Source organism: Triturus cristatus, chromosome 6 (assembly GCF_964204655.1).
Source record: "Triturus cristatus chromosome 6, aTriCri1.1, whole genome shotgun sequence".
Taxonomy (NCBI): domain Eukaryota; kingdom Metazoa; phylum Chordata; class Amphibia; order Caudata; family Salamandridae; genus Triturus; species Triturus cristatus.
In genome coordinates this window covers 151,836,035-151,857,645 of record NC_140589.1, presented here as the reverse complement: position 1 = coordinate 151,857,645, position 21,611 = coordinate 151,836,035, and the positions used below count along the sequence as shown (strand labels likewise).

Sequence of the window (21,611 nt, the reverse complement as noted above, 5' to 3'; positions counted from 1 at the left end):
GTAGTCAAACGTACTCCAAAGATCCTGCCCAGCGGTATACCTATTTGGCATCTCAGATCCCCGGCCCTTGTCGGGGATCTGAGTAGGTTTGACTACAAGGCTACCCCATCGTGACCCCGTTGATACTTGCATTTCCCTCTAATTGGGCGGAATTTTACGTAACTGGAAGAAGGGAGAAGTAAGTAAGTAAGTAATAAGTTTATTGTACAGTTAATTAAAACCATTACAAAAATTGACCATCTCTTATTAACATGATAAAAAAAGGAAAGATAAACAGTTAAAAGGAAAAAAAAAAAAAAGAACACACATTTTAGAATTGCACGGAATATCCACTCCCCCTGCATTGGTGGCCCATAGTCTTAATTCTTCAGTTCTATTGGAAATATTAGCAGCAGTTTGTTAGGTAACATTTCCCCCCCATTCAGAGTCTTAGCTGCAGAATGGTATCAGGCCATGGCGTGCAGGATTAAACATACATGTTTAAAGTGCATAGTGCCGCCGCAAGTATCAGAGTTGGCCATTTAGATGTCCTTTTGGTGATTTACTTAGGGCATTTACTTGTGCTAAAAAGCATGAGATAATAAACTTAAAACACTGTTGCAGTACACTTATTTTTAATACGAAGGTCAGCTACAGATAAGAACTTTACTAGGCGACAGCTTAGCTGAATGTCTTCACCAGAGAAGCTTGCAAGCACCGCTTGTCTGCACGACCGTAATTGTTTTTTGTTAAAAATAGGCCTAAGTAGTAACCGGCGTTCTCGCATCAGCTCACGGCAAATCGTTAGGATATGAACTATGTCCTCCTCTCCTTTACCACAAAGACGACACATTGCAGATTTAGGAGGGCGCAGCCAGGGAGGCAGATGGTATGCCGTCGGTAATAAACCTAGCCGAAATTTCAGAAATTTTTCTTTAAGGGTTCTAGAGAAGTTAGAAAGGAGATAGGCTTGAGGAGTCGCTTTCCCATAGGTTTGTATCGTGAGCCAGCCGTGTGAGCGTTTTGTCAAGGTCGCTTTATCTTGTAAAATGGACTCTTTTTTGACTATCTTGTTTACAATTTTCTTGAAGCTAGCCATGGTCCCGGGCAATGCCCAGAGTTGCCGTAGCCCCAGCTGGTCCAGTGCAGTATTCAAGTAATGTCTGGCTGGGCAAGAACCTGTTGTTTCCACTTCTCTCCACAAGTAAAAATTCAGCGTTCCTGGTTGCCCTTTTTTTATCTTAAACCAGGTTTTGACAAAGGCTCCTTTTCTGGCTAACTCCTGCCCTTGTATCCCAAATTCCAACCTCATTTGTGCCGGAGAGGTAAATCCAGGCAATCCAAAAATTATTCTCAATGCTCTTGTGATGGTGCCATTTAGAATTTCCGCATCCCTCCCTCTCATGGCTTCACTTCCATAGGTGATTGATGGTATCAGTTTTGCCTGAATCACCTTGGTCAGTGGGAGATAACTTGGTCCAGCGGTTATATTCTTCAAATTTCTTAAAGCTACTGCTGTTATTAACCCCCTCTTTTTTATTGCATCGAGCTGAGCTTTGTAATTGCCTCTGCTGTCTAGCATAACCCCCAGATATTTATAGTCATGAACGACTTCAAGCTTGTGTTTTGCCAGATGCCAGTTGTATTTTGTTTTTATTTTCCGGTAATTTACACACATGACTTTTGTCTTATCTTGGTTAATAGTTAATTTGTTGTTTTCTGAGTATTGGGATGTGATGTCCAGCAGGCGTTGTAATCCTATGGGTGTCCGACTGATGAGAACTAAGTCATCTGCATATAGGAGGTTAGATAACTGGCAACCTCCCAGCTTCGGGGCATGCGCATTGCTTCCATTAAGTTTGATTGAGAGCTCGGCCATAAATAAATTGAATAATGTCGGGGCTAATACACACCCTTGTTTTAATCCAGAGCTTGTATTCATCTTTTTTGATAGATGGTCTCCAGCCCCCAGCTTTACTTGTATCCAGGTGTTGCTGTGCAGAAGGATTAATTGTGTTAATAGCAATGGTGGAATACCTAGTTTTTTTAGTTTTTGCCACAGAATATTTCTATTGATATGGTCGAATGCGGAGCTGTAGTCGATAAAACAGATGTATAGAGGTTGTTTGATTAGAAGTGCAGCGTCCATCATTAGTGAGAGGGCAGAGATGTTGGTAACAGTACCCATGTCTCTACAGAAGCCGGTTTGGTTGTAAGGAATTGCTTTAATTTCTGTAGACCATGTTATTAATTCTTGGAGGAGCACCCCGGCATAATATTTTGCGTCATTGTCCAAAAGAGCTACCAATCGGTAGCTCCTTGGATCATCCCTGTTGCCTTTTTTGTAAATAGGAGAGATTATCGAGCCTCTCCATGATGTTGGTATTATCGACGTCTGCAGGATTCTATCAAAAACCGGTTTTAGGGCAGTAGCCCAAAATTCAGGGTCTTGTTTGTATAATATCGGCGGAATCCCATTAGGCCCGGGAGCTCCTTCAAGTCTACCTTTCAAGATTCTTTTGTAAATTTGTGTGATTGTTGTTGTGATTGTACAGTTATGCACGTTTTCTGTGATCAGATTCAGCTGGGACGGTTGGGGTTCCATACTGGACACAGGAGTATTTGAGCCAGTTTGGGGGATCTGGTTTTTATTGAAGTGTGGTTCAAGGAAAGTAGTCCAAGCTTCTTCTGTGACGTTAGAACTGATACACTGTCCTTGAGGATTAGATAGGGCATTAATTTTCTTCCAGAATTGGGCGCTGTTGTTGTTCTTAATATCATGCAGGAGCTTGGCCCAAAGGGTTTCTTCTGCTTCCTTTTTGTTTTGCCAGATGATTTTTTTCCGAGTCTCTTTCAACTGCCTCAGTTCTTGCAGTGCCGAAGGATCTTTCTTCAGTCTCCGCAATGTGGAGTTTATCTGTGTTTTTAGCTTTTTTAATTTGATGTTATTCCGTGTAGTAGGGCCTGGGCGGGGATTTTGCTGTTGTTTTTTACTCCCGTTTGAAGGATTACCCTTTGTAGCGCCATAGCTATTACGTAGGGCGTTTATGAATGCCTCCCAGCATCCAATTATATCGGTGGTGGCTGCCTTCCCTTCTTCCCAGAGTTGTTTTGCTCGAGAGAGTAGACCTTCAGGGTCTTTAGTACTGCATTTTACTCTTCTCTCATTGTTGGTAAATTCTGAGCAGAGTGTTTTTGCTGAGGTCAACTTACATAGTGTTGGCTCTTCTACCGTGATTTCCTGAGGTAGATGGTCGCTAAAATCTTCGCTCCCAATGCAAAAGTTTTTTATTTTAGTGAACATGCTGCAAGAGCAGAATGTGTAGTCAATTGTTGACCTTGCTACAGTGTTATTGAACGTTGCTGTTTGCGGGCGATCTCCCGGGAATCTGCCATTTAATGCACGTACACCCAATTGCTCTAAAAACGATAGTAGATTTTTCGAGGTGTTAGTGGTTCTTCCAGCTGTGCTTACATCTTGGGGCATTTCCTCCCACGCAAATGGGTCCTCCTCTGGATAGATGTCGTTAGCTTGTCTCCTCAGCATGTTTAAATTGAAGTCTCCGGTGATTATCCAATTGTTTGTCTTCTCTCCTGTTATAATTTTCACCAACTCCTCCTTTAGTTGTTGGCTCCCTTTATTTGTGTCGCGTGGGTGTAGGTAGAGATTTACAAGTATTATATATTCTTTACTTGTCTTCCCCTGTAGGGTAATTCGGTTTACTTGCATTTCATTTGGTGGCGCCAGATTGTGTGATAAAGGTTCTATTGCGTAAATGCTGTTTATGGAAGTATATGTGACAAGGCCTCCCTTGTTATGACCGAATTTTGCATTTCTAGTTGCCGGTAAATGGAGCATATTATAGCCATGCAGAGCCGCAGGTAGTTCGCTCCATGTTTCCTGGAGCGTAATTATATCAAATTTCTGTAGATAGGCTAGCAGTTCTGGGTCAGAGGTCTTGTCTCCCAGCCCGTTGATATTCCAGGAACAGATTTTCAATGAGCTCTTGTGTGGGGGTTCATTATGTTTAATGTGTCATGGTCTTCCAGTTTTGGTGTTTATTGTCCTGGAGACCCTGCTCCATTCCAGTGTGGACCTGCTTCTGTCCACGGGTACCCTCAGTACATTGTGTTCTCTGTTTGCCCTATGTTCTATGCTTTTACTGCGTGCCCCTCGCAGAACTGAGAAAATTCGTGGGCTCAGAAGTTCATGACCGAGGTTTTCTTCTTGGTACATTAAATCGGCCAATAGGGGATCGGGATACCTTGGTTTTGGTAGTGGTTGAAGTTTGATGCCCCATTCATTGAACCTGTTTTGTTCCTTTAAGACCCTCTCGGCTAAGTCTGGTGAGGCCCATACTGTTTTTGTTAACTCTGATCCTGGACAGTCAGGTGACTCTATAAACTCAACTGACTCCAGGTCAGAGGTTTTTATGTTCTCGAGAGTGTTAATGGACCTCAGTAAACGCAGGATGTTACCCCTGTTTAGTATTTCGACCCGACCCCTTGATGTATACTCAGGGTGAAACATGATTGCTGTCATAGCGTCTAAGCGCGCTGTTTGTTGAGCCATGATGGGCTCTGCCGCTGTTGAGGTCTCTGTTGGCAGTGAAAGTCCACGTGTTGTCATAGTCAAGCCTAATGACTGGCTATCGCTTACTGAAGCTTTCTCCAAATTCAGTGCTGATGTATTAGTTATCACCTCCTCCATGCCAATGCTGCACTGTGGGGCTGTTTTTTCTCCTACTAATTCCCTCGAGCCATTAGTTGATGGTGAAGCTGGGCCTTGCATTACCCTATTGAGAGTACAGTCCATTGTTTTTAGTATTGGGGGTTCCCCTGTAGAACTCTCGCTGTTGTTTCCTGGTTTCTGCCCCAGTCCATCACTAATCAAATCAATGGCAATGGTTTGTGCAATAGTTTCTAGTCCGTTTTCCTGTCTTAGGCTCTTTTTTTCCTCCCGCCCCAGGGCCATATCTTCTCCCTCGCTGCACATATGCACTGGTTGGGCTTCCCTTGGTTCAACCCGGGTCCTATCGGTTCTGTCCTTTTTGTGTGGCGATGCCTGCATTGGATTTTGGTTTCTCCCCTTCCTTCTTTGTTTCCTCCGCTGTTTAGCGGATAGTTGTGCCCCCTCGATTGGTGCCCGTTTTTCCAGAGAGTCGCTGGATTGGGCAGTGTTACTCTTCGGTGCTGCTGTTGCTCCTTCAGATAATGCGCTAGCGTTTGGCACTAGTATGGATGAGTCCCCATCCTCGCAATGCTGGTTACCATCTGATGTTGATGCCGCGCTTGCGGTTTGCTTAACCTGTGCCTTGCGTTTTTGAGGTTTGCTTAACTTGGTCATTTCTTGGCCAATAACGCTGGAGGGGAACTCTCCTTGCAATGATTGGGCAGGTACTGCTTTCCTTATGTCAGCAAGGAGATTATCCAGTGCCGATGGTAATGTTGCTAGCTTATCTACAATTGTTATGCAGGTGCAGCTGGCTTGGGTGAATTTTGTCTCTGACTGTGCCCTCTTTATCAAATTGTTGAGGTCAGCCAGCTTGTCATCAATACCAGCGACAAAGATGGAGAGTGAGTTGAGGACTGACAGCTGGAGGTCCATCTTGTCTGAGTGGTACTGCAGTGCATTCACAGACATTTGCATTGTGTGCAGTAGTGTGGGCCAGATGTCGTCCTTATCCAATGATGTGTCTTTCCCTATGTGGGATTTTGGAGAGTTGATGTTTCTTCTTTCTGATTCGCCTCCGTTAGCAGCAGAATAGGACGCGACTAATCCCTCCCATTCCTCGGGTGTAAGATATGATGTTTCTAGTTCAATTTCCTTTGATATTGGTGGTCGTTCTATAATACCCTCAAGGTGTGGAGTGACAGGGCTGAGTTGGGTATTGGATTTTGCCCGGGGTAGTTGAGTGTGCACGACTTGTGAAGTTGGTGATATTTCGGCCTCTGTTTGTTTGATCGCATTGTGAGAGTCTATGTTATCTACTTTGCTCACGTTAGACGTGGTCGTCTTAGCTTTGCACTCCTCCGGGTACTTGCATAATCCAAGTCTATCCAGTGCGTCCGATGAGTCCTGTACAGAAAAAAGACCCAGATTGGCACAGTTATCCTTGGGGTCATCTTCAGTATTGGCCCACGATGGCATATCCGGTTGCTGTAACGAGCCGTGAGCCACAGGGCTATGTTTCTGATTCCCAGGAGCCTTCGCCTCCCCTCCCAATTGCGATGGTAACATTTTGGACAGAGTTCCATCCTTATCTTGTTTGTAGTGGGTGGTGTTGTTAGTGCTTTCCCCCTTTTTTCCCTCTCTGCCTTCAATTCCTCCCACTGCGATGTCATCAAGTCCCAGGTAATTATCTTCCTTGAATACCTGGGTCCTTGCCTCCTTGGTTATGGCTTGTATGTCTTTTCTCTCTTTAAGGCTTACATCGCAGATGCCCATGTCGCAGCTTTTTCCAGTAGCAGAGAGGTCTCTCCCGCCTGACCCCTGCTGCCATGCATTGAGAGGTTGAAGTGGGACCGGGAGGTTGGTTACTTTGCTACTGTTTAAGCACAGCACCGGCCCGGCATCTTTTAAAAAAGAGAATTTTGTGTATATTTTTGGTTGATATGTTAACTTGGGCCATCTGGAATCACAGCTTGCGCTGCTTGTCATTCCGCTTAATGAAGGTACGGGGCTGGTAAGGAGCGGGGAGATTAGATGCTGGGCTTCATCTATAGGTCTCATGAGTGCTTCGGTACTGCTCTTGTTTATGGACTTCTTGTTTGCCCTCCTGCTTCTTTTGGCAGGGTTAGCAGGTTCCTGTTGTCTTATCCTTCCGGATCGCATTCTGTGCGGGATACTGAGCACCGGTTTTAAGTTGAAACTACTATAAAATTTCCTTGTGCTGTATCTTTCATAAATTAATGTCCCCTCTTGATAGGTTGCATTTGGCGCGCCTCGCAGCAATTAGGGGGGAGGAGGGAACGTGAATGACGTTTCTGCGTTTTTTCGAGTTTATACTATGAGCCAGCGGATCAGTAACCAGTAAGGCAGTAAGGTAGTAAGATAGTAAGTTGAAGTGCCTCACCATACAGTCCGCTGTAACTTATGCGCTGTTCTCCGTTTTCCTCCTCCTCCACCGACTCCACCTTTGTTGATCCCTCTAAGGTCCTCAGGTCCACGGGCCTCGAATATCCCAGCCCCCTGGAGGCTGCCACAGCCTTTCAGCCTCCCAGCCTTCCCAGCCTTCCTCCGCTCCTTTCCAGCCACTGCTCCAAACACGGCACAGCACAGCGACTCTTACGGCTGACAGAAAAGATGGGAGCGAGAGAGTGAGAGAGCTCCAGCTCCAGCTCAAGCTCCAGTCAAGCAGTCACAGCCGTCAAAGCCCAAGTCCCGGTTCCGAGCTTCCGTGCGGTGCGCTGCACTCAGTCTCTGGCTCCTCCCTTCTGGCGGCCTCCTGGCTCAGGATCAGGCGTCCCAGGCGCTTTTTCCAAAGCCCCGTGCTGCCACCCGGGCTCCGCTCTGCTCGCCTCAACCCTGCCACTGCCGCCTGGATTCACAGCTCTGCCCCACTCTCACCAGCAGCTCCAGCGCTACTCCAGCGCTTAGCTCCGTGCGCTTCTCTCCACGTCGTGAGGTTCGATTACGGTCTGCTCTCCGCAATCTGCTCTCTGCCTCACTTGGCACTTGACTAATTACCTCCGCGGCCCGGTCTGACCCAACGGTCGTCCAAAGGCAGAAAAGTCAGCGGAGGTCAAGGGGCCAAGGGGCCAAGGGGCCAGGGGGCCAAGGAGCCAAGGAGTGAGAGCCGATAACCGGCAGCTGAGTGCTGGGAGCTGGGAGCCGCCGCCGTCGCCGTCCTCACCTCACCTACACGCCTACACGCCGGACTGCTCGGCTCGTCTCGTCTGGAAGGTGAAAACACGGACTGGAGTCACTCACTGGAAGAAGGGAGAAGTATTCTCCCCAATGTGATTTGTTTTCACTGTCACTATTTTCACTAAGGTTGCAGATTTCTGCACCTTCAAAACTAATATATAGGTCTGTTAATATTGTTTTTGATCTAAACCAGGGAGGGAATTTCATTGTGCCCTGACAAAAGCTCAGAATCATTTTTTGGCCATGCACCTTCAGGCTGAAACATGTTGGCAGTCTTTTAGGGTCTTAGGACCATAACTTCCAATAAAGACCTGTTTTCAATTTTCTTTTTAATATGCACTATATCCCCGCTAATAAAGGGATACCTGGGTGGTGTAGCAGGATTTTTATCTTAAAGTCCCCCTGGCCTACATCTCCTAAGAGCTCCCTGAAATACGGTCAGGCCCACCCTGACCTTGGGAGTCAGGGTGAACCCGATCATGAAGCATGACACCAATAGGGTGTGTGAGGGTTAAATAACAAAAGGAATCATTTCCTTTCCGCTGTTGCGGTACACGCCACCTAAGGAGTTGAGAAGGCCTTTGGAGCCATTTTGGGGTCAGGATACACTGTTGTGAGTAGAGTTTTACCTGGGAGGAGGTATCCTTACTCTCACCTCTCTTACCCCTTCTCGTGGACAGTGGGGGGCTCTCCACTGCCACTTGTTGGTTACAAGGCTGTGATTATTACCATCACTTTCGCAAACAGCTGAGGGGCTCTGGTAAAGTAGTAAGTGAGCACAGGAAATTGGAAATGCTCATGACCACCCCATGAACCGCAGGTAATGTCTGTGTGCTGGCAGGACGGGAATATGGAATTATGCATCCTGCAAGTGCAAAGCTACCATCCAGTCTCCGGGATCCAGAGCAAACAGGACCTGAGCAAGGGTGACCATTTTTTACTTTTCCTTTTTTTTGTTGCAAAAAGTAGTGGAAAGGGCGCAGATCAAGAATAGGACAAAGTCCTTCATCCTTTTTTGGCACCAGAAAGTAGCTGGCATAGAAACCACAACCAACTTCAGATGTCTGCACCCTATCAATGGCTCTTTTAGCCAAAAAAAACCCCTGTACTTCCTATCCCAAGGTGTAAAGCACCCAATATCGATTAGTGAGGCATATAGAACAAAACAAAATTCCAAATTGGCCTGAGCCTTACTTATGTCGCTCTCGGATTGGACGACATGGAACCCGGTGGGATGTGACAATCATCGATACAAACGCCCAAGTTACTTACTTGTGTAACAACATATGAGTAAGAGACATTAGTTAGTGATAAATTCCTTACCTTGGAATATCCCCAGGCGTCAGACTGGATCCGGAAAGTTTTTGTCAGCAGTACCCCTGCGCGTTGGTAGGCGTCATCGTACGGCTCCGCGTACGTCGCTGGCATCGTAGCCGCCGAGAGGACGTCGTGGGAGCTACTTAGACGCGCCTATGCACGCTGACGTCAGTTCTGTACACAACCTTTCCATGCCAGGAGCGCAGAGCCATGCCAGAGACCGACTACTGGTGCAATAGAACTAGGGCCCTAAAAGGAATGACCTCAACCCTAGAGAACAGGTCGCAGAACGGGGAGGATGGCCGGGCGGTAAGGAATCTATCACTAACTAATGTCTCTTACAGATATATCGTTACACAAGTAAGTAACTTGTGCATCTGAAAGAGACACATTAGTGATAGATTCCTTACCTTAGAATACATACCCAAGCAATACCAACACCAGTGATGGGTCTGCGAAGTGAGATTACATCAGAAAGTCACGAAGAACTGAACGGCCAAAGAAGCCCTCTCTCCGGACCTGACTGTCAAGGCAATAGTGCTTAGTGAAAGTATACAACGAGGCCAATGTGGCAGCCTGACAGATGTTTTGCAGGGGGACACCGCGTCCCAACGCTGTAGTAGCTCCGTCGCCCTGGTAGAATGGGTGCGGAGCCCAACCAGAGGTTCCTTTTTAGCCAGAGTGTAACAGGCTTTAATGCACAAGACAACCCATCGGGAAATAGTTCACTTGAGCACAGCCCGGCCTTTCTTGGCGCCCACGTAGCCAACAAAGAGCTGGTCAATCACCCGGAACTGTTGTGTGCGGTTGATATAGAACGAAAGCGCACGTTTTGGGTCCAGATGGTGGAGCCTCTCTTCTTTTCTTGAAGGGTGCGGAGGCGGAAAGAAGGTGGGCAGAGTGACAGTTTGCCAGAGATGAAAGGCAGAGACCACTTTTGGTAGAAAGGATGGGCAAGGTCGAAGCACAACCATATCCGGATGAATTGCCAGAAAAGGAGGTTTGCAGGAAAGAGCTTGGAGCTCACTCACCCACCGAGCGGAGGTGATGGCCACCAGAAAGACAGTTTTCAAAGTCAATACCCACAAAGGACAGTTATGAAGAGGCTCAAAGGGAGCGCACATCAAGTATGTGAGAACCAGGTTCAAGTCCCACTGAGGCATCACAAACGGAATAGGAGGAAAAAGGTGAGTAATGCCTTTGAGAAATCTATTGACAACTGGGGACTTGAAAAGAGAGGGCTGATCAGGCAGCCTAAGAAAGGCTGAAAGAGCAGAAAGGTAGCCCTTGATAGTGCCCAGAGCAGAGCCCTGCTGGGCCAAAGAGAGAAGAAATAAAAGGACGTCAGAAAGAGGGGCAGCAAGGGGATCTACAGATTTCGCTGCACACCAAGCCACAAATTATTTCCACCGACAGGCGTATACCGTTTTAGTGGAGGGACGCCTGGCTGCCAGAATCACATTACAGACTTCGGGAGGCAAGTCAAATGGAATCAGCTGTCGCCGCTCAATCTCCACGCAAGGAGGTGGAGGCTGGACAGGTTTGGGTGGAGGACCGTCCCCTGGTGCTGCGACAGGAGATCCTCCCGAAGAGGCAGTCGGATCGGGGGATCCACGCTCATACTGAGTAGCTTGGGAGACCAAACTCTTCGAGCCCAGTCCGGTGCCACAAGAATGACTTGGGCCTGGTCGCGTCTGATCTTCTTCAGCACTCTGGGCAGAAGTGGTATAGGCGGAAAGATGTACAATAGACCGCAACTCCACTCGCGACAAAAAGCGTCTCCGAGCGAGTGCCGCCTTGGAAACTCCAACGCGCAAAACTGCTAACACTGTGCGTTCTCTTCGGTGGTGAATAGATCTAACTAAGGTTCTCCCCACTGATGAAAGAGACCTTGCATCACCTCCGAGTGAAGACGCCATTCGAGATCCAACATGCACCTGCGGCTGAGTTCGTCCGCCCTGGTGTTCAGTGTACCAGGTGTTGAAACACCAAGGAAATGCCTTGACGTTCCAGCCACGTCCAGAGGCGCAGAGCCTCCTGACAAAGGCTCCACAACCGCACCCCACCCTGCTTGTTGCAGTACCACATGACGGTGGTGTTGTCTGAGAATACCTGCACTACTTTCCCCTTGACAGAGGAAAGGAATGCTTTCAGTGCAAGAAGGATCGCCCTGAGCTCCAAAAGGTTGATATGGAGCTTGGACTCTGTCGGAGACCAGAGGCCTCTGATCGCCACCTCTCCCATGTGGCCGCCCCATCTCATGAGGGACGCATCCATCACTACTGTGTGCCCTGGTTGGGGAAGGGAGAGGGATCTGCCGCTGACCCAACGCTGGTCGTGAGCCACCACTGCAAGTACTGTGCAGTCTGAGATCTGGATGTAGTCGGATAGGTTTCCCCGATGCTGCCTCCACTGGAACTTCAGGTCCCACTGCAGAGCCCGCATATGCCATCTGGAATGATAGATCAGCAGGATGCAGGAGGCCATGAGGCCCAGCAGCTTCAGGCTCTTCCTGACCGAAACCCAGGACCAGGGCCGAAAGATCGGAATCATAGCCCGAATGTCCTGGACTCGCTGTTCGGGAGGATAAACCCAAAACTGCGCCGTGTCCAGAACCGCACCGATGAAGAGAATCTTCTGAGAGGGAATCAGGTGGGACTTTGGCACGTTGATGGAAAACCCCAGCAAATGCAGGAGGTCGGCCGTAGTCTGGAGGTGGAGACGACTGCCTGGGGCAAGCCCGCCTTTAACAGCCAGTCGTCGAGATAGGGTAAGACTGAAACCCCTGATCTCCGCAGATGAGCTGTGACCACCGCCATCACTTTCGTGAACCCCAGAGGGGCGCTGGTAAGGCCGAAAGGGAGCTCGGTGAACAGAAAGTACTCGTGGCCTACCGTAAACCGTAGGTAACGCCGGTGGGCCGGCAGGATGGGTATATGAAAATAAGCATCCTGCAAGTCCAACGCTACCAGCCAGTCTTGCGGGTTCAGGGCAGACAAGACCTGAGCAAGCGTGAGAATCTTGTACTTCTCCTTCCGGAGGAAGCGGTTGACGTTCCGGAGGTTCAAGATAGGACGCAGGCCCTTGTCCTTCTTCGGAACCACGAAGTAGTGGGAATAACAACCACAACCTACTTCTGGCACCCAAACGTGCTCGATGGCCCCCTTGGCCAAGAGGGCTGCAACTTCCTGCTGTAGAAGCGACAAGTGATCCCCCGACATGCGGTGGAACTGAGGTAGCATGGCTGGAGGGGTAGACTCGAAGAGGAGGGAGTAGCCCCTTCGGACTATTTGCAGAACCCACCTGTCCAAAGTGATGGTGCGCTAGTGGGGAAGGTGATGGCGAATCCTGCCACCCACTGGCGTCTGGTGCGCCGGACTAGGAAGGTTTTGAGGCAGCGGCGGCAAAAGCGGTGGTGGACTGACCCGCACGCTGTCCTCGGGACCCACCACGGGGGGCCCCACGTCTGCGGCTGCGTTGAGACTGCGGCTGCGCAAGCTTGCGGGTTTGAAAGGAACGCGCCTGGGCGCCTCGACCTTGACCTCGAAAGGAGCGAAAAGTGGACCCCGAGGGAGTACGCGTGGTGGCGAGACCTAAGGACTGGGCCGTAGCTCGAGAGTCCTTGAAGTATTCCAGGGTGCTATCCGCCTTGTCACCAAAGAGGCGTGTGCCATGAAAAGGCATGTCCAGCAGGGTGTTCTGGACATCCCCGGATAAGTCAGTGGTTCTAAGCCAAGCGTAACGGCGCAGCGCCACAGTTGTGGAAAGTGCCCTGCCGAGAGAATCGGCCGTGTCAAGCCCACAACGGATAGTAAATTTAGCAGCATCTCTGCCCTCGGTAATGGCCTGGGAGAGAACCACCCGTGCCTCCACAGGGCACTGAGGCAGCACCTGTGCCACGGTATCCCACACAGAATGGGAATAGCGGCCCAACAGGCACGCAGTATTCACCGCTCGCAACCCAAAACTGGCAGAAGTGAAAATCTTTTTCCCAAACTGCTCCAGTTTCCTAGATTCCTTGTCCGGAGGAGCAGAAGGGAATGAACTTGGCGAGGCAGAAGCATGGAAAACCAGACTCTCAGGCGTCTGGTGTTGTGTGAGAAAGCTGGGATCGCTCGGCGCCGGGCGATGGCGGCGTGCCACACACTTGTCTATAGGAACTCCTGTGTTAGGTTTGTTCCAGGTGCTCAACAAAATATCAGTAAGCGCCTCACTGAGGGGCAGCAACGGCTCCGCAGAGGAGGACTGTGGTTGCAGCACCTCGGTCAGGAGATTGGTCCTGATAGGCACAGAAGGGAGCTCGAGGTTAAGAGCCTCAGCCACCCGACGCAATACCACTGAAAAAGTTCCAACCTCCTCCATAGCGACGGAAGAAGGGGACAGTGTACCAGGGCGTGGAGAAAAATCCAGATCTATTGGACCCTCCACATCCCATTCAGGCTCATCCTCGCACTGAACTGCAAGAGGGTCCTCAGACCCCTCCTAGTACTCCCCTTTGTTCACTGGTTGTTGAAGAGGCCGGTAAGGACGAGGTGCCCAAGGAAATGGGACAAACTCCCCACCAAGAAATGGAATGGAGGGGAAAGATACCAGTCCTGGTTCGGCGCCGTCCGATGTCGCGCCCGGCGCCGAGGCCGGATCCAGACACAGCGCCGAGGCTGGAGCCTGCGGCGCCGCAGGGCATGGTGCCGGCGTAGCCGAGGCCAAAGGCGGCGGCACAGAGGCAGACCCTCCCAACGGATCCGCGGGGCCTGAAGGCGCTCCGGAGGGACCCGATGGGGCAAACAAATGGCGCAAGGCCAACACAAAGGCCTTCACCTCGACCGAAGTCGCGTGCGGTCCCGGAAAGGGTGGGTAGGCTGCAGGCAACAACGGAGGCTCCAACGTAGCCGCGGGGAGTGACCACCTGCCCCCTCCACCGTGTCCCGCGACCGGTGAGGGGTAGAGGAAGAGCGACGTCGCTTCTTCGACTTCTTATGGCGCCTAGACTTAACTGTCCCCGATTCCGGCGAGCAATGCTGAGGGCTCTGCGACCGGTCCCTTGATCTCCCACGGGAGCGGGACCTCGATCGGCGCAGAACCGATTGCTGGACCTTCAACAACTTTCGGGAACGCTCCCGCAAAGCTTTCGGCGTCATGGCCCGACAATCGGGGCATGCCTCAGGGTCATGGGCTTGCCCCAAGCAGAAGAGACACACGTCATGCGGGTCCTCTACCGACAAGTTTTGGCAGCAGGCCCTTCAGGACTTAAACCCGGACATCCCTACTGCACCAGGAGTCAAGAACTCGACAAAACAAGTTGTCAGAAACCACGTTAAAACTTTTAATAGGGGTACCGCTTTCTCTCGGATCTGAGCTGCTGCGCGGACAAAGAAAGAACTGACGTCAGAGCACGTGGGCGCGTCTAAGTAGCTCCGACGATGTCAATCTGGGCGGCTACGACGCCAGCGACGTACACGGAGATGTACGACGACGCCTACCGACGCGCAGGGGTACTGCTGACAAAAACTTTCCGGATACAGTCTGACGATATTCTAAGGTAAGGAATCTATCACTAACGTGTCTCTTTCAGATTTTTAAGTATAACAAAAACAATTACTGGGTCCCTAGAGGGTATAGTGCGGAATTGCGACACATACTCACGCCTTCGTGATTGTATACCATTTATCATCCTGGAAATAAATGAATGCCGAAAAAGGCATGGTGTCCGCCAAACGATAAAAATAATAACAAAAAAAACGTGCAGACTGATATTTGGGATATAAGTCGCATGCAGTGATGGATTTTTTACTATGCATACCACTACGGATGATATAGACATCACACTACATTGTGTATTGCATCAAAATCATTTACGTCATATTTGCAGATAATTTTCACGCTCCGATTTTTCAGGTACATCGGAGTTTGCGCAGGTGAAAGGGACGAGCCACTACTATTTCCTCGCTCTTTATTAAATTAATCAAACTTAATGTTTGCCAATGGGGCAGGTGCTGCCGGATCCTGCCGCTAACTGGCTGTCCATGATGTTGTGAGGACATATTAAAGGGGCTTTGAGGCTTTGGCTGTTGGGAGAGAGGTGGACTGGGTAGACCTCTGGCCTTGGTTTCCACGAGGTCTGTGGGAGCCACAAAAGTATTGAGGAGCCTTAGTGATATGCTTACACATGTTTGGCCTTTCATCTTAGATGTGCAGCCACTATAGCAACACTTTTCATAAAAATTCTTGGTGCATATCTGATGCCGTAAGATGGTACTTTGAATTGGTGATTGTGAGAAATTGGGTTGTTGGTTGACTGGGGTGTGAGCCTTGGTCAAAGAGCATCAACAGTCCTTGTCAGGGTGAGGCACAAGCCAACCCTATATTAACCTGTACTTAACCCTGGCTTGGCATAAAGCAGTGAGGCTTACCTTAGAGGCCATGTGTAGAGTTTTTGTGCAACACGTACAACAGTAATAAAGTGAAAAACATCCCTCAAAAAGGATTCCAGACCACGTTAGAATAACAGAGCAAAATGTATGGTGCATAAAAATAAATAGATCAAAGAGTTCACATGCATATCATTGCACAATGAGTGTCTTTTTCAGCCGGAAATTTGTAGATGGCATTTCGCCGTTTCACAATTTATTAGGACATTATCAGGACAAAGGGAGCACAGGAATTTTGATTGCTGCCTAAACAGGACAAGAAATAAAGGAAGGGAACAAGACCAAAAAAAGGAAAGGAATTTGTACACTCACAGGTATAGTCAGCGAGGGACTCCATCACCGAAGCACGGGAATTCATGTGGTTTGGGAAAAACTTAAGTGGAGTATAAACACGGACGATGCCATGACGTGAAGCGTTCAGTGCATGAAAAAGGCTAGACTGCGCACTCTCCTGATCAGGGAGAAATCAGAAGGAGCGCCGAGATAGAAAGCATAAACATGAAAGGCGCCATGGTGCGAAGTGGTTAGTGCGTGAATAAAGACTGTAATGCAAGCGTTCCAAGTGCAACGGCAAAATGGCTGCCTTCCAAAAGTAGGATCTGTACATATGGCAAACCATCACGGAGCCCTCGCAGGTGGTAACTACTACAGAGTAACAAAGTACCAACATTTACTCACAAAGATACTAGATGGGAAGTTAGGCACATCTTTATATTGCAAACCAACTGAAAGAAATACCTTGCTACTCTATACTAGCCACCACCCACATAAGTTTTGACTCTGTCTGGAGGAGTAGTTGGGAATGTGTTGAGATTTGTCTTACTTGTGGATGCCTGCTACACTAAACTTTCAGCTGAGTGGTGCTGAGATAGAAAAGCGGAATTGCCCACAGCAGGGCAAGGGCATCACACAATTTAGAGGTTGACTGGTGGACATGAGCAAGGTTTGGCCTATGCCCTCAATAAGGTGTCTGTTAAGGCCTTGTTAAATTGCAGGAGGGGCTCAGAAGATGATTGCCCTGGCTAGAGAACTATTGTCAAAACATTAGTCTTTACCTCCAAGGTGGGGAGCTAGAGGTCAAGGATGTCAGCCGCCCTACGCATTACCATGGCACAGGTCACAGACTCCCTTGTGGCTAGTACAGGGGGCGAGAGAAGGCCTGTTTCATGGGTGATATCATGACCACTAGCCTCCTACAAGTCATCATACCAACTGTCATTGTGGTAGGGCTGAGCGGCCTCAACATCCGCATCATAATCATTATCTGAGTCAGCGCCAAAAAGTGAAAGGTGTGTTGTCTTCCCTGTGGAGGTGTCAGAGCAAGCGTACATGGCGTTGGCAGAAGTAGGAAGGGAACAGTCTCGGAGTCAGACAGTACTATGGGTAAGTCTTTGTTCGGCGCAGAAGTCCTCTGGACAGGTATAGCAGTGGCACCAGGGGCAGGTTTTAGACTGAAGCCAGAGGCATCTAACAGGCTTGGAGGGTCCAACTGGTGGACAATGGACCCGCAGGCGGTAGGTACTACATGTGGAAGGCCTAACAGCTCCTTGGGGCACAAATGCACGCCAGAGGGAGTCGGCATGGATCCGAAGAGCTGGAGCATGGCTGCATGGAGCTCTTCGATCTATTGTGGGGTGGTAGAAGGCCACGGAAAATTGGGCTTTGCCGAAACCAGTTATGGGCTCAGCTCGGAAGTCAGCCAAATCCAGGAGAGAGATTGAGACCTATGGCTCTGCTTCTGAGTGTGAATGGAGAGAGGGGGCAGAGTCCTTGGTGATGTAAAGTTGGGCCTCATGGTCCCTGATGGCCTTCAGGTTCATAGACACTGCCACTGCAGGCCTTGGAATCATGACTCCACCACAAGCACACCTGATGGGGGTTTATCACAGACATTTGATAGCAACAGCCCCAACAGGGCTTAAAAAACACCTCTGGGTTTTGGGGAGACATCCTTTGGACACTCTAGAAATTTGGAAAAAACAAGTGTCTCTGGGAGACTAGAGGAATCTTCTGATACACTTCAGGAACTGACATCAATGCATGAGTGGCGCCTATAGAGACTGCCCACATCATTTCTGCAGCGGATTGGTGGAGAACTGCTGAAAACTTTCTGGATCCAGTTTGACACCTGGGCAACATTCAAAAGGTGATGACTCTGCAGTTAGAAGTCTCTATCAGAAAATATTTTAGCAATATTTACTAAAATGGTAACGGTGCGGTATGACTGCAGCAGTGCAACTTTCAAGTGCCCAGGTTCAGGACAATCAGAAGTAGAGCGCACAGCTACTCAAAAGAGTATCCCGGCGCTAAGACAGAAAACCAAATGCTAAGAGAGGAAGAGAGAAAAAAACCAGAAACAGAAAAAACCAAGTAAAGGACAGTTACATTGTTTGTTGGAACAACCAGGTCTTCAGTTGTTTCCTGAAGGTCAACAGGTTAGTAATTTGCCTCAGTGGAAGAGGCAGCTTATTCTGGAGTCCGGCAACTTGCACTTGAAAAGAGCGGCCGCCTTTAGGGGCTTTGAGATACTTCGGGGTGACCATAAGATGTTGATGAGCGGATCTAAGAGATCTGGCAGGAATATAACCAGAGACTCTTCTGCCAATGTACTTTGCTCCTAGGCCATGCAGAGCCTTGAAAGCCAGGAACAGCGCCTTAAAGCGAATTCTTCTGCGAACAGGCAGCCAATGCAGGCTCCTGAGATGGTGAGAGGTCCGATCTCTGGGCCCAAGACTCAAAATAGCCCTGGCTGCTACGTTCTGCACCATCTGCATTCTGTTTATTATGAACTCAGGGAGACCCAAGTACAGGACAAATCTTGAAATAATGAGGGCCTGAATGACAATTTTTCTATGTGAGGTCTGTAGTAAGAACAAAAACCTCCGTAAAATTGTTAGGAGGCCAAAGCAGATCCCGGCTACCGCCTGAACCTGGGGTGCCATAGAGAGAGTGTCATCTATTTTTACTCCCAGGTTCTTTACAGTCCTGACCGCAGCCTGAGGGGAATGGGAGAGGGGGGGGGGGGGGGGGGGTGAGCACGACATGTCTTGAGGCCACCATTGTTTCCAGACATCCAGTGGCGGGGAGCCGAAAAAAATAATTTCGGACTTGTCTGAGTTGCATTTCAGATGGTTATATTTAAACCTAGCATAAGTTGCTTTCAGACACATGTTGATCTTCTCTCCATTAAATTCCTCTCCCTTCCTACAAGTGAACAGCAGTTGAGTGTCATCGGCATATGATATTATTGTGACCTCATTCTTTTCGGCCAGGGTAGCCAGGGGGGCCATGTACAGATTGAAAAGTACAGGGCTCAAAATAGAGCCCTGTGGCACACCCACGCTCAAAGATGGTATACTGGCCGAGAAAGGACGTGACCAGACCTGCTTTCTGCCGTCTATGAAAGAGGCGAACCACTTCAGCACCGAGCCCTCAAAACCGCATTCCCTTAGCCTCTGCAAGAGGAGGCCGTGGGGCACGGTATCGAAAGCCGCTGAGAGGTCTAACAGGACCAGGACCGCTTTGCCACCTGCGTCCAAAGTCTCTTTAATGGATTCTGATACCTCCAATAATGCTGTCTCTGTACTGAGATTCTGCCTGACTGGCTAAAATGGAACAGGTTGTTTGCCTCCGCGAAATTGCTGATCACAGTGTGAACATATTTCTCGACTGTTTTAGCAAAAAACGGCAGAAGAGAAATAGGTCTATAATTAGTTAGAACCGTGGGATCAGCCGTGGGTTTTTTTTAATAAAGGAATTATCTTCGCACTCTTCCAGCCTGCTGGAACCTGTCCCTTAGAGAGGGAAGTATTCAGCACGCAGTTTACAGTGGGATTCAAGATCTCTGCCATAGATGCCAGAAACTTAGCCGGGCAAGGGTCCACCGGCGAGCCAGATTTCAGGCTCTTCATTATTGCCAGTGATGTCACTAGCGGCATAGACGGGAAGGTGGAGAGGAAAGCCCTATCTTCCTGACACTTGAAGGCGATCTGTGAAGTGGATGACACCTCTTTCACAACTGGGTCATCCCCCATACACAGAGCAGTTAGACCATAGGAAGCATTAGTCCTTTATTTTTCACACTCATAGAACGGGTAAAACAGGTACAGCAGCAGCTGAGAGCCCCCCCCTTATACTGTCTGAAAGTATTGCCACAGATTAACAGCACACAATTCCTCACACCATTACCGGATCAGTGTTGGGCTGGACAATGTCAGGTTTTTAAATTGGATCTGAATAAGTAATGAAGGTATCATACAACGTATGCCAGTAGTGTTGGCATGAGGTATCATGCTGGCCTGCCACAATCATCTGAGCCTCTGTTCTAAACCTTTGTAGGATAGCATTGTACTTTGATATTGGCTGCCCCAGGGTAGGTGGCACTGCAACCAGCAGTAACGGTGGGTGCACCGGGTTTAGCGTATGCATCGGCACCAATGGAAGGTCAACCGGTGTAAGTCTCCACATCAGAGGTGTTCCCTGTGCAATTGAGGGGCGCAGAAACGAATAGCACCCGAGGAGGGCCTGTAGACAGAATACCAAGAGGAGCCCCCACAGGTCCCATGGGACCCAGTGGAGGGTAAGAGAGGACTGATGCACGCGAGAACATCTCCCTCATGGCATGGGGAAAAAGACCTGAATCAGCTCTGGAGAAGCCAGGGCTGGTGCCAAAAACATTATGGGCAAAGGAGGTGCAGAGAAAGGCCCTAGCGTTGGCCTCGACGACGCAACTCCTCGGGTGGAATAACAGTTCTAGACTACGGCACTGAAGTGAACTCCATATAAGGTGGGAAAGCCTGAGGAGACTTACCTCTACACTTAGAAAACCATTGAGGTAAAATTCCTCCATGCTTTCTATTTATCTTGTGCTTCCTCTGTTCTTCCTTGGAGGATTTGAATGAAGGCATAGGATGAGACCTGAAGGGAGACCGGCACTAGCCGCAGGCCATAAAGAATTTGAATTTAGGCTCTTTTGTTTTGGGGTGCAAGAGGCTGCCCCGCTCTCACAACCTCAAATCGTGCAGCACCACGGATAAACCTGCAGAGGATCGGAAATAGGAATTTGCCCATTGCAGTCTCGACGTGGACTAAAGACTGACTTCTTAGACAGTGACGTTCCTATGCACTGTACTAGGAAAACATTTTAGAGAAAAATGACTTCAAGATTACCACCAAAGTGACAGAAAACCAAGGAGAGTAGTTCGAGATCCACATTGAAGGGTGCTGAAAAAAGTGATCTTATGTTGCTGCACACTTTACAGATCCACAGACATCAACATTTTAGGGCTCCAGTGACATCCTGTGGAATTGTTTCCAGGGCAGAGGATGGTAGAGCTATGGGAAGGTTTCTAGACCCAATCTGGCACTGAAGATATTTAATAGGTGAGGAACCTGCAGGTAGAATTATCCATCAAATTGCAAATATTTTTTGTTTCAATTATTTCACATTTGTTGAAAGTATTTAACTCACCTCATTCCACAGAGCATCCACTACATACAAGAGCTGGAAAGAGTTCACCAAGATCATGGACACAGAAGGTACATCACGTTCGTTCACTTTCATTTCAGCTAAAAGCATTACCAAATTGATGAGAACCTAAAAACAAGCAGTTTGGTTGTTACCTATTTGCCTTCATTGCTCTCTCAGTCGATAAGTGATAAACATTTAAAATATAATCAAATTAGACAGATGAATTGAGGCTGGTACACTACCAATTGAGAAATTTCACTTACCTCAAGGCAACTGTAAAAATACATTTGGGAAATCCAGTACTGAGTACCACCAATACAATTTTCACCTTTCGAATGAATACAAAAGCATAGATGTTGGATTTGAGAGGCGGACTTTACAGCAAAATCCTGCAGGTCAGAGCAGGTGCAATGGCCATGCTGTGAGAGTCGAAAAAGTAATTTCTTATAAAGATTTCAAAAGATGCCCACTAAGCAGCCTGGAAGAAGTCCAACACTGGAACATCTCTAGCTAGTGCTGTAGTACCAGCCTTCGCCCAGGAGAATAA

General features: G+C 48.6%; 1 protein-coding gene across 5 annotated transcripts in view; it reads right to left on the bottom strand.

Moving 5' to 3' along the window:
* LBR (lamin B receptor) overlaps positions 1–21,611 on the bottom strand; it is an 806,934-nt gene that overhangs the window by 228,111 nt on the left and 557,212 nt on the right. For all 5 annotated transcript variants that reach the window (XM_085610386.1, XM_085610387.1, XM_085610389.1 and 2 more), the window contains exon 10: positions 21,065–21,190. In XM_085610386.1, the coding sequence (XP_085466512.1) occupies positions 21,065–21,190 (126 nt within the window). The remainder of the gene's footprint in view (positions 1–21,064; positions 21,191–21,611) is intronic.